The sequence below is a fragment of the Onthophagus taurus genome, chromosome 7, assembly GCF_036711975.1.
Source record: "Onthophagus taurus isolate NC chromosome 7, IU_Otau_3.0, whole genome shotgun sequence".
NCBI classification, from domain to species: domain Eukaryota; kingdom Metazoa; phylum Arthropoda; class Insecta; order Coleoptera; family Scarabaeidae; genus Onthophagus; species Onthophagus taurus.
In genome coordinates, this window is record NC_091972.1 from 12,669,619 (window position 1) to 12,682,063 (window position 12,445).

General features: G+C 29.7%; 1 protein-coding gene across 1 annotated transcript; it reads right to left on the reverse strand.

Annotated features, from left to right (window-relative positions):
• Window positions 1-804: 804 nt before the first annotated feature.
• Window positions 805-12,010, reverse strand: LOC111420963 (homeobox protein engrailed-1a-like). Its single transcript, XM_023054067.2, has 2 exons — window positions 10,984-12,010; window positions 805-1,743 (listed from the first exon to the last, which is right to left on the reverse strand). The coding sequence occupies exons 1-2, from the start codon at window positions 11,852-11,854 to the stop codon at window positions 1,418-1,420; spliced, it is 1,197 nt and encodes a 398-aa protein (XP_022909835.2). The 5' UTR covers window positions 11,855-12,010; the 3' UTR covers window positions 805-1,417.
• Between the last annotated feature and the right edge of the window lie 435 nt (window positions 12,011-12,445).

Below are 12,445 nucleotides of genomic sequence, written 5' to 3' on the forward strand. Positions count from 1 at the left end.
TTTCACTTTTGTTGTCAGATGCCTAAATGTCTAAGAAAATCGCAAATTGGGTCAATACATGTTACGTAGAAATGACATGAAACGATTGTCGATAATTATTTATTGCAAAAATTAATATTCAAATTTCCTCAATCATGTCACATTTGCAAATGAACAGCGAGACATATTACCAGTTAAATTATCACTTACCAATTGACATAAATGAAAACAAAAATCTCAGAATCATTCGAGTGTTGATTTCCCAATTACCATCATCTCGTAACTCGCGTTTGAAATAATCACGCAACATTCGCTGACTGCAAAACAAGTTAGATATTTATACGATGTTGTAGTCACGCCAAGTATCCTGCACCCAAATTTGTAATTATTGCATAATAAATTTATATCCCCGTTTTTGCCCTTTGTATTTGCAATGACAAATTAATTATTATTAAAAGCGATAAAATAAAATTAAATAAATAAATTAAAAAGAGATAATACACTTTTTTATTTTTAACTTTGATAATAATTAGAGCACACACGTGGAGAAGAAATAATGTTTATTAATTTGTATCAAGGCATATCAAGATCACTCAGATAGAAACCAAGTGTTCTCACTTTGGTAAAATTTAATTAAAAATAATATGTGTGATAAACGATGAAAATCTCATCATATCAATTCATCTAATCTGATTGGAATTTTATTTTAGGTTATTTTATCACATGACCATGCGTAATCAAGTTTTTATTTTAATTTATAGGAATGGTTATAAGGATAAGGAGGTAAAAGGAGATTAAAAAATTGATTAAAATAAACACAATTGATTTAAACGGAAGAACAACTCTATTTAGATTCACTATCAAACGCTTTGTATTTACAAAAAATTTGTCGCGCTTAAAATAATACATTAACATTGCACTTGGTACATAATGAATATAATAGTAATAGTAAGTTTTTAAAGACAAATAATACGATTAAAATCAGTCTATAGATAAGGCTCCGTAAAGAAGAACGAGTCTACATAAAAAGTCTACAATATCCGCGGATAGCTAAGAACAGTTAACCCGTTAAGTAATAATACTATTATTTTATATATTTTATAGTCTACGTGTTTTGTAGCACAATGAAGCTCGCAAGCATTTTCTAAATTACAAACTATAACTGTTATTAATAATAATTGTTTTCGAAAAAAAAAGTTCACTTTTTTTAAAATCTATTTATACCTAATAATAATATAAGATAAATTATTTCTTATGTACAACTATTTACAATGAGATCGCGATAAAAAATAAATAATGATTCAATAAATAAATTTTTTTTAGTTTTTTTCTCTTAAAAAGTATTTAACAAAAATCAAAAAAATAAATAATTATAATAACTCGAACATTTCATTTTTGCTTTTCCCAATATTTTTTTTTAATTAATTAATTTAATCAATTAATTCGTAAGGGGCATATCATCTTCATCACAGGGAACCGTTGAGTGATTATACAATCCTTGAGCCATCAATTGAAGTGCTAAAGGATTTTTCTGACCGGAGGCCTTCTTTATTTTCGCCCGTTTATTTTGAAACCAAATTTTAATCTGAGCCTCATTCAAACCCAATTCTTGACTTAACTGTTGACGTCGTCTTTCAGTTAAGTACCGATTTTCATTAAATTCGTGTTTTAACCTCGCCAATTGAGCACCAGAAAACGCCGTTCTTGGTCTTTTATCTTCCCCTGGAGCTTTAGTTGGTTTTTTAAGTCTTCTTGATCTTGGACCTGCAACAAATAAAAATGGTTATAGATTTAAGATAAAATACGGATAAAATGATAATTTTTTTGTGTTATGTAATTTAAAACAGTAGTTTTCCAATTGTAAATTACAAAGACGATATCAGATTCATCTCGGATAAACCGACAGAGAAATAACAAGATAATTTCTGAGGATAATTTATTATTTATCCATCGGATTATTGATAATAATTTTTTTTATCTGATTTTCGGGAGATAATTATGATGGATATCTGAATAATATTTATTTATAAATTTATTTTTTTTAATCGCTGAACGTTTAAATCCACCAATAAGACATGATCAAATTCAAAATTAACTGAAAACATGTATATACTATAATAGTAGGGAAAAGGGTTGGAAGTTGGAACCATTTGGGAAGGCGATTCTCCCCAATTAGAGCAATTGTTGGTGGCGTTTAGGGACATTACAGTTGTAACGGGCTTGAAATACGACCCTACGGGGTTTCCCCCGTGTGTATTAATGAGATATTTAAAGCCACCCTCCTCCTCTACCGTTGGGCGACTCTCTATGTTCTCTTGTATAATGACCCTTAAATGGGATGGGAAACGAGGGATCCAGATTATTTATAATCTAGTTAACACCATTTGTTGGTTTAGTTGAATAAAATGAGGGGTGTAAAAATTTAATATACGGTAAAACCTCGATATAACGGACAAAATAATTGTAAGTCATATTATTAATATTATCTAGGATAGTGATTTTGCGAAAAGGTGCGAAAATTTCTGGTGCATTTCTGAAGTGATACCCTATATTGCCACATAATTGCAATATTTGAAATAAAATGAAACTAATAATAAAGCTGATGCTGATTTAACTAACGAAGCAGCTCTAAAAAGACGATACTATAATTAATAATTGGTGATATTTCCACAAGGATCCTTCAAGAAATTAATTTTATAGTGAATTTTGAAAGTTATCGATGAAAATTGCAACATAGAAAATTTTGTCAAAACTTCAAATATTGTTTTCTCAAAAACTAAATGTTATTTTTCAAAACGGGTTAATTCATTGGAAAGAGGACACTTTTATTAACACTTTGGGAAATTTTCATACTCATATACCAAGAACTGGATTTTATACGAATTTTTAAAACTTAATCGGCGAAAATTGCAAAATTCGAAAAGATTGTCGATCATTTCAAAAATTTATTTCTCAAAAACTATAAGCGATTTTTCAAAACAGCTTGTTGCATTAAAAAGAGGATATTTAATTAATAATTGGTGATATTTCCACCAGGATCCTTCAAGAAATGAATTTTATAGCGAATTTTGAAAGTTATCGATGAAAATTGCAACATCGAAAATTTTATCAAAACTTCAAATATTGTTTTCTCAAAAACTAAAGGTTATTTTTCAAAATGGGTTGGTTCATTGAAAAGAAGACACTCTTATTAACACTTTGGGAGATTTTCATACTCATATTCCAAGAAGTGGATTTTATACGAATTTTTAAATCTTAATCGGCGAAAATTGCAAAATTTGAAAAAATTGTCGATCATTTCAAAGATTTATTTTTCAAGAACTGAAAGTGATTTTCTAAAACGGCTTGTTGCATTAAAAAGAGGACACATTAATTAATAATTGGTAATATTTTCACAAGCATTCTTCAAGAAATTAATTTTATAGCGAATTTTGAATGTTATCGATGAAAATTGCAACATCGAAAATTTTATCAAAACTTCAAATATTGTTTTCTCAAAAACTAAAAGCAATTTTGCAAAACTGGTGGGTTCATTGGAAAGAGGACACTTTTATTAACACTTTGGGAGATTTTCATACTCATATTCCAGGAACTGGATTTTATACGAATTTTTAAATCGTAATCGGCGAAAATTGCAAAATTCGTAAGAATTGTCGATCATTTCAAAAATTGATTTCTCAAAAACTAAAAGCAATTTTTCAAACCTGCTTGTTGCATTAAAAAGAGGATATTTTAATTAATAATTGGTGATATTTCCACAACGATCCTTCAAGAAATAAATTTTATAGCGAATTTTGAATGTTATCGATGAAAATTGCAACATAGAAAATGTTGTCAAAACTTCAAATATTGTTTTCTCAAAAACTAAATGTTATTTTTCAAAACGGGTTAATTCATTGGAAAGAGGACACTTTTATTAACACTTTGGGAAATTTATATAGTCATACACCAATAACTGGATTTTATTCGAATTTTTAAAACTTAATCGGCGAAAATTGCAAAATTCGAAAAGATTGTCGATCATTTCAAAGATTTATTTCTCAAGAACTGAAAGTGATTTTTCAAAACGGCTTGTTGCATTAAAAAGAGGACACTTTAATTAATAATTGGTGATATTTCCACAAGGATTCTTCAAGAAATTAATTTTATAGCGAATTTTGAATGTTATCGATGAAAATTGCAACATCGAAAATTTTATCAAAACTTCAAATATTGTTTTCTCAAAAACCAAAGGTTATTTTTCAAAATGGGTTGGTTCATTGAAAAGAAGACACTCTTATTAACACTTTGGGAAATTTTCATACTCATATTCCAAGAACTGGATGTTATACGAATTTTTAAAACTTAATCAGCGAAAATTGCTAAATTCGAAAAAATTGTCGATTATTTCAAAAATTTATTTCTCAAAAACTAAAAGCGATTTTTCAAAACGGCTTGTTGCATTAAAAAGAGGATATTTTAATTAATAATTGGTGATATTTACACCAGGATCCTTCAAGAAATGAATTTTATAGCAAATTTTGAAAGTTATCGATGAAAATTGCAACATCGAAAATTTTATCAAAACTTCAAATATTGTTTTCTCAAAAACTAAAGGTTATTTTTCAAAATGTGTTGGTTCATTGAATAGAAGACACTCTTATTAACACTTTGGGAAATTTTCATACTCATATTCCAAGAAATGGATTTTATACGAATTTTTAAATCTTTATCGGCGAAAATTGCAAAATTTGAAAAAATTGTCGATCATTTCAAAGATTTATTTCTCAAGAACTGAAAGTAATTTTCCAAAACGGCTTGTTGCATTAAAAAGAGGACACTTTAATTAATAATTGGTGATATTTCCACAAGGATCCTTCAAGAAATGAATTTTATAGCGAATTTTGAAAGTTATCGATGAAAATTGCAACATCGAAAATTTTATCAAAACTTCAAATATTGTTTTCTCAAAAACCAAAGGTTATTTTTCAAAATGGGTTGGTTCATTGAAAAGAAGACACTCTTATTAACACTTTGGGAAATTTTCATACTCATATTCCAAGAAGTGGATTTTATACGAATTTTTAAATCTTAATCGGCGAAAATTGCAAAATTTGAAAGAATTGTCGATCATTTCAAAAATTGATTTCTCAAAAACTAAAAGCAATTTTTCAAACCTGCTTGTTGTATTAAAAAGAGGATATTTTAATTAATAATTGGTGATATTTCCACCAGGATCCTTCAAGAAATGAATTTTATAGCGAATTTTGAAAGTTATCGATGAAAATTGCAACATCGAAAATTTTATCAAAACTTCAAATATTGTTTTCTCAAAAATCAAAGGTTATTTTTCAAAATGGGTTGGTTCATTGAAAAGAAGACACTCTTATTAACACTTTGGGAAATTTTCATACTCATATTCCATGAAGTGGATTTTATACGAATTTTTAAATCTTAATCAAGCAATTTTTCAAACCTGCTTGTTGCATTAAAAAGAGGATATTTTAATTAATAATTGGTGATATTTCCACAACCATCCTTCAAGAAATAAATTTTATAGCGAATTTTGAATGTTATCGATGAAAATTGCAACATCGAAAATTTTATCAAAACTTCAAATATTGTTTTCTCAAAAACTAAAAGCAATTTTTCAAAACGGGTGGGTTCATTGGAAAGAGGACACTTTTATTAACACTTTGGGAGATTTTCATACTCACATTCCAGGAACTGGATTTTATACGAATTTTTAAATCTTAATTGGCGAAAATTGCAAAATTCGAAAAGATTATCGATCATTTCAAAAATTTATTTCTCAAAAACTAAAAGCGATTTTTCAAAACGGCTTGTTGCATTAAAATGAGGATATTTTAATTAATAATTGGTGATATTTCCACAAGGATCCTTCAAGAAATGAATTTTATAGCGAATTTTGAAAGTTATCGATGAAAATTGCAACATCGAAAATTTTATCAAAACTTCAAATATTGTTTTCTCAAAAACCAAAGGTTATTTTTCAAAATGGGTTGGTTCATTGAAAAGAAGACACTCTTATTAACACTTTGGGAAATTTTCATACTCATATTCCAAGAAGTGGATTTTATACGAATTTTTAAATCTTAATCGGCGAAAATTGCAAAATTTGAAAGAATTGTCGATCATTTCAAAAATTGATTTCTCAAAAACTAAAAGCAATTTTTCAAACCTGCTTGTTGTATTAAAAAGAGGATATTTTAATTAATAATTGGTGATATTTCCACCAGGATCCTTCAAGAAATGAATTTTATAGCGAATTTTGAAAGTTATCGATGAAAATTGCAACATCGAAAATTTTATCAAAACTTCAAATATTGTTTTCTCAAAAATCAAAGGTTATTTTTCAAAATGGGTTGGTTCATTGAAAAGAAGACACTCTTATTAACACTTTGGGAAATTTTCATACTCATATTCCATGAAGTGGATTTTATACGAATTTTTAAATCTTAATCGGCGAAAATTGCAAAATTCGAAAGAATTGTCGATCATTTCAAAAATTGATTTCTCAAAAACTAAAAGCAATTTTTCAAACCTGCTTGTTGTATTAAAAAGAGGATATTTTAATTAATAATTGGTGATATTTCCACCAGGATCCTTCAAGAAATGAATTTTATAGCGAATTTTGAAAGTTATCGATGAAAATTGCAACATCGAAAATTTTATCAAAACTTCAAATATTGTTTTCTCAAAAATCAAAGGTTATTTTTCAAAATGGGTTGGTTCATTGAAAAGAAGACACTCTTATTAACACTTTGGGAAATTTTCATACTCATATTCCATGAAGTGGATTTTATACGAATTTTTAAATCTTAATCGGCGAAAATTGCAAAATTCGAAAGAATTGTCGATCATTTCAAAAATTGATTTCTCAAAAACTAAAAGCAATTTTTCAAACCTGCTTGTTGTATTAAAAAGAGGATATTTTAATTAATAATTGGTGATATTTCCACCAGGATCCTTCAAGAAATGAATTTTAAAGCGAATTTTGAAAGTTATCGATGAAAATTGCAACATCGAAAATTTTATCAAAACTTCAAATATTGTTTTCTCAAAAATCAAAGGTTATTTTTCAAAATGGGTTGGTTCATTGAAAAGAAGACACTCTTATTAACACTTTGGGAAATTTTCATACTCATATTCCATGAAGTGGATTTTATACGAATTTTTAAATCTTAATCGGCGAAAATTGCAAAATTCGAAAGAATTGTCGATCATTTCAAAAATTGATTTCTCAAAAACTAAAAGCAATTTTTCAAACCTGCTTGTTGCATTAAAAAGAGGATATTTTAATTAATAATTGGTGATATTTCCACAACGATCCTTCAAGAAATAAATTTTATGGCGAATTTTGCTAGTTATCGATGAAAATTGCAACATCGAAAATTTTATCAAAACTTCAAATATTGTTTTCTCAAAAACTAAAAGCAATTTTTCAAAACGGGTGGGTTCATTGGAAAGAGGACACTTTTATTAACACTTTGGGAAATTTTCATACTCATATTCCAAGAGGTGGATTTTATATGAATTTTTAAAACTTAATGCGTTTGTATTAAAGAAAACTTTACTTTATCTTATGTTTTATTGAAAATTTAGAACTACTGCCTCGGTTTCTAAATAAATCGTTTGTATTAAAATAGTTTTACTTCGTTATTTTATAGGTCTAGTGTTAGTTCTAATGCTTGTGTTAGTTCTAGTTTTAGTTGTTATTACTAGACTGTTGTATAATTTTATTGAACTAAAAGTTGAACTAACTAATAAAGAATGAAAAATAATCTTTTAAAAGATATCTTTTAAAAACGGTAGCTTAAAAGTCAGAACCCATAACTAATTGTTTTAGAACAGATCGTCAAAAGGAAAACAATGGGTTCTCGATGTCAGTTTGAAATGTGTTGAAAAATCGCTGCTTTTGCCTCCGTCTGGGACACGTACACGTCCCCGTTGACATGTCGATACATCTTTGATGATAGCTTTTTGGAAAACGACAGATTGCTGATAGACGCTTCGAGATATCGTAAGGCAGATGTCATTAATATCATTAATGTAAGTCGGCGAAGAGTTGGAAGGTTTTATAAATTTGTTTTAGGAAATCATTTAGAAATTCATATTTCTAAAAATAGTCCACCTACAGGAACGAGAAGCCTCGAAACTGGTCTTCTACTTAAAAAGCACTTATCACCGCGACGACAGCTTTACCACTATTCGGGAGTTTTACTTATAATTTTTAGCACCTAGACGAGTGACAAACGATCCGCTCCAGTCTCGTTACTTATTTCTCTGCTTCTGAGCAAGCAGCAAGGTGCGGAAAACGGTTGATGTATATCGTTAAATGGGTTCTTGGTGATAAACGATGGAGTATATATCTAAACTAAGCAGGTAGCTGTGTTTGAAGTATTGGATTAATTTATAGTGTTTACAATCACCAAGTTTTATCTAATGTAACTATATTTATTTTTCCGGGATAATAAAACCTAAATAAACCTACACATAAAAAGTAGTCAAAAAATAAAATTTTTTTAAATTCTTAATTTCGTGTACCTACTTTGATGATCATCAACAAGTTTATTTATAAAGATTCTGTCAGTTTTTTTTAACAGAATTTATCGTAACGATAATCTAGAGTGGTTCCAGATATCAGAGAGCTAATTGCTGTCAGACCTCGTACGTACGTCTCTATAATAAATGTTATTCTACCTAACGAGCTATATAATTAAATGCTTCGTTCGCACTTACAGGTTCTTATCGACGATACGACTATTAATTTTTTATTACTTAACTCGATTCTTTTTATATCGAGATTGAAAATCGATCGTAATTGTTCCTAAAACTAATTAACTTTGATTATTTTTACCTTAATTGAAATCAATTGAGATTTTTTTTTAAATCATAACGTACTTAATAACTTAAAAGCTTTCTAAATGGTATACATTGTAGATTAATTAGTCCTCTTTAAATTGAAGTTGATGAAATTTAGCGATTTAGTTTATTTATATTTAGTTTTTTTAGTTCCAACCTAAGTTGATTCTAAAATTTGACAAATTCAAACGAGATGTTTACCTCTGACTGGACTAAATAGCTTCGCATGTTTAGATGGATCTTCACTGACATTAGAAATAATTTGATCAATTATTCTGTTATCATTTTTGTAGTACAAGTAACATTGTCTTGTAATATTGTGGAAACAATGACCAGATAAAATGAATGTTTTTCTGACAAGGTTCAAAAATAGATGTTTAAGGAAAAGTGATATAAGAATAAAGCAGAAAAGGTCAAAAAGACGCAAAAGCAGCTAATTGTTGCTCCATGTACTTAGTAATATGAAACTTATAAGAAAATTAATAATCTTCAAAGCCAAAGATTTCTCTCAAATACAGTACCTCGGTCAGAACTCGAACTTGGCTAAAATCTTTATTCATTGTATATCAAAACTAAAACTTGACTGTCAATGTAAATGCAAGAAAACTAGCACAGTATAAGTGTCATGATCAATGTGCAAGCGAATGTTGTACAAGTAACGATCCATTGTCAGCTTGACGATAAACCTTCGTGGTTTCAGTAGATACATGTACGAGTATTGATAACTTCTATTTCAATGCCTCGTTAGCGAGCGAAGATAAAGCCTCGTTGAGTTAGTATATAATAGATATTTGTATAAGTATATGGTCTCAAATGCATACGACAACTGCTACTATCTCTACTGTTCGTCGAAGATAAAACTTCGTTGCCTCAGCACACAATAGATATTTGATATGATGGTAATGCCAAAATGGAGAAGATCTTTTGATACTGTTCAAAACTTCTAATTAATGTTAATTAACATCAAAAACCTTGTTCAGGGGCAAGTTAAGGTTGGCCACTCTAAGGCAAAAGTGGTTTGTGGATCGCAGACTTCCTTACATATTGTTATTAATATCCTCTGCATAACAAAAGTAGCATGAAAGATCAATAGTTTCAACTTCATCTATTTGGAAGTATTCCAGGTCGACCCAACCTGTTCAATAACTAAAAACTTTTCAAGATTTTCTGCTTTATACCTAAAAGTTACACATAACTAGGCCAGAATTGGTTACTACATTTATATGATTCATAACAAACAACTTTATGCAAACAATATTTCTACTTAATAACAAACACTAACATTTATTTAGTTTCATTAATTTTTGATATTAAGGTTGTGTATTAATTTTACACAATAATTATAGTATAAAATATTTAAGTTAGACAAGTTGGTCACGTTTTTTTATAAACTATTAATCATCCCAGATTACCAACATAATCCAATTCAATCCAATCCGACCCAACAAAAAAAAAACATCTTATCGATAGATTTCAAAGATAAATATCCTAAAATTATTTACAATAAATTCTAAATTTAGCAATTTATCACGTTATAATCTCCGGTAGTATCGTTTTTTTTTGCAGATATTTTCGATTAATGAAGATGAGTGTAATAAAAATAAGCGATTAAATCTATCGATACAAAAATAACGTATATAAACTTTGAACTTGTAACAAATTTTAAAAATGATTGACAATTTGTGCAAAAATAAGATAATCTCTTTGCAAATCTATTTTTGACCTCTCTAATTAAAACTATTAATTTTTTTGAAATTTTTTCTTGCCTATTTTTACTTTTATGAGATTATGTAAAATGTTCTCGCGTGATTTAATCAAAAACCTGTCAATTGTTAAAGCAAAATTACTACCCACATGTACACAGTGGAATGCTGTTAAGATAAGCATTTTGTGCAATTTTCACTCTATCGTGAATTGAAAAACAATATTATTGGTCGTTTGGTAAATGGAGTTGCACAAGAATCAGAACAATAACCGCTTAGAATGTTAATGTAAATGCCATTTTGCTGCCTTAATAGTGTTAATTTATCTCCTTACGTGTATCTTTATACCAATTTCAATAGAATTTTATCACCACAAGTGATCAATTTTAGTGTTACCAATCGAATAAAAATAGAACAATTTTTTTTCGATTCTTACCTGAACTGGGTCGATCAGAATATCTCGTACAATACACCCAAGCGGGCCAAACAGGAGGAACCTTGCCATCCTCGCTTTTACCACCTTCTTCCCCAGAAGACGTCATCGATTTATTACTTTCCGGGCTTTTAATTCTTGGCACATCTTGGACTTTACCAATTTGTGAAACCGTCTGACATAAACTTCCTAACGGTGCTTGTGCTTTCTTGTCATTTTCGTATGGTTTAAAACTGATTTTTGGAGATGTCTTAATTTTTTGTACAGCGGATTTTCCAAAATCCGGTTGAAGAATGTTTCTGATTGAATACTTTAGCGTCTGGATCGTTGGTTCTTCGTCATTTTTTTGGGGAGGTGGCGAGTTTGATGATTCCGAGGGGTTGTAAGAAACCATCGAATCGGTGCTGGGTGATCTTGGATATGAAGGAAATGGTAAACTGGCTCTGAAGAGAAACTCTCGTTTCTCATTGGAAAGAAATTGGGAGAAAATTCCTGGTTTTGGTAATGTTTCTTTAATTTCTGTTGCTGTTGGGGTTGAAATTGGAGTTGTCGATGGGGTTGATATGGGGGTTGTCGTTGGTGTTATTGATGGTGATGTTGATGGGGATACGGACAAAGATTCGTCGTGATTACTTTTCGGACTGGATAAAAACGAGGCGATACTAAAGAAATTTTGATGATTGATTTTTTGTTGTGAGGAATTTGAGTTAACCAAAAACATTCTATTGGTACCTTCTTGTTGGGTGATGGTGGTGCAAGTGTAGGGTGATGTTCTTGTGGATTCCGGGGAATTTGGTGAGTTGATGGTCATGTTGTTATCAGTTGTTTCCGGACTGGGAGCCGCATTTGGACTCGAACGATCTTCAAAAGCCATGGAAACACAATTTTTATTTTTCGATTTCTAATGTAACTAATAATATAACTCGATCCACTATATACGCGGCGAAAATCAAGTGTGCTGTGTGTGTTTACTCAAAACAAGTCACTCCTAAACAAGTGCTTACTTGGATAAGTACGCTGTCAAACTGAGTGAGTTTTCAAAATAGTCATCTTTATTACACGGTGGACCCCTACGTAACCACGCCCATCGAAAAATCTTCTATCCTACTCTACGAATCCTACCTCTGGTCGTTTTAACTCTATCTTTGTCGCACCTTTTCCAACCTTTTGTCCGTATCGAGTTGCGCGTGGTGGAAATGCCACACACGAAGAACACCACGATTCCCTTTCCACTTTCAATAAAGCGCATGTGTCCTGAAAATCCTCATAATATTTTATTAATTCATAAACAAATTTAAAAAAATACCCGAAAGAAATCCTAATTCAACAAAAAAACAAATATTTTAATTTTTTCCATTTCATTTTTATTTTTTCTCTTTTTCTAAAAATCGATTCCCCTTTTTCCATCCTTCTCTCTCATCCTCTATATACGTCTCATTCAATTGTCGAGAACATCTGCCAATCG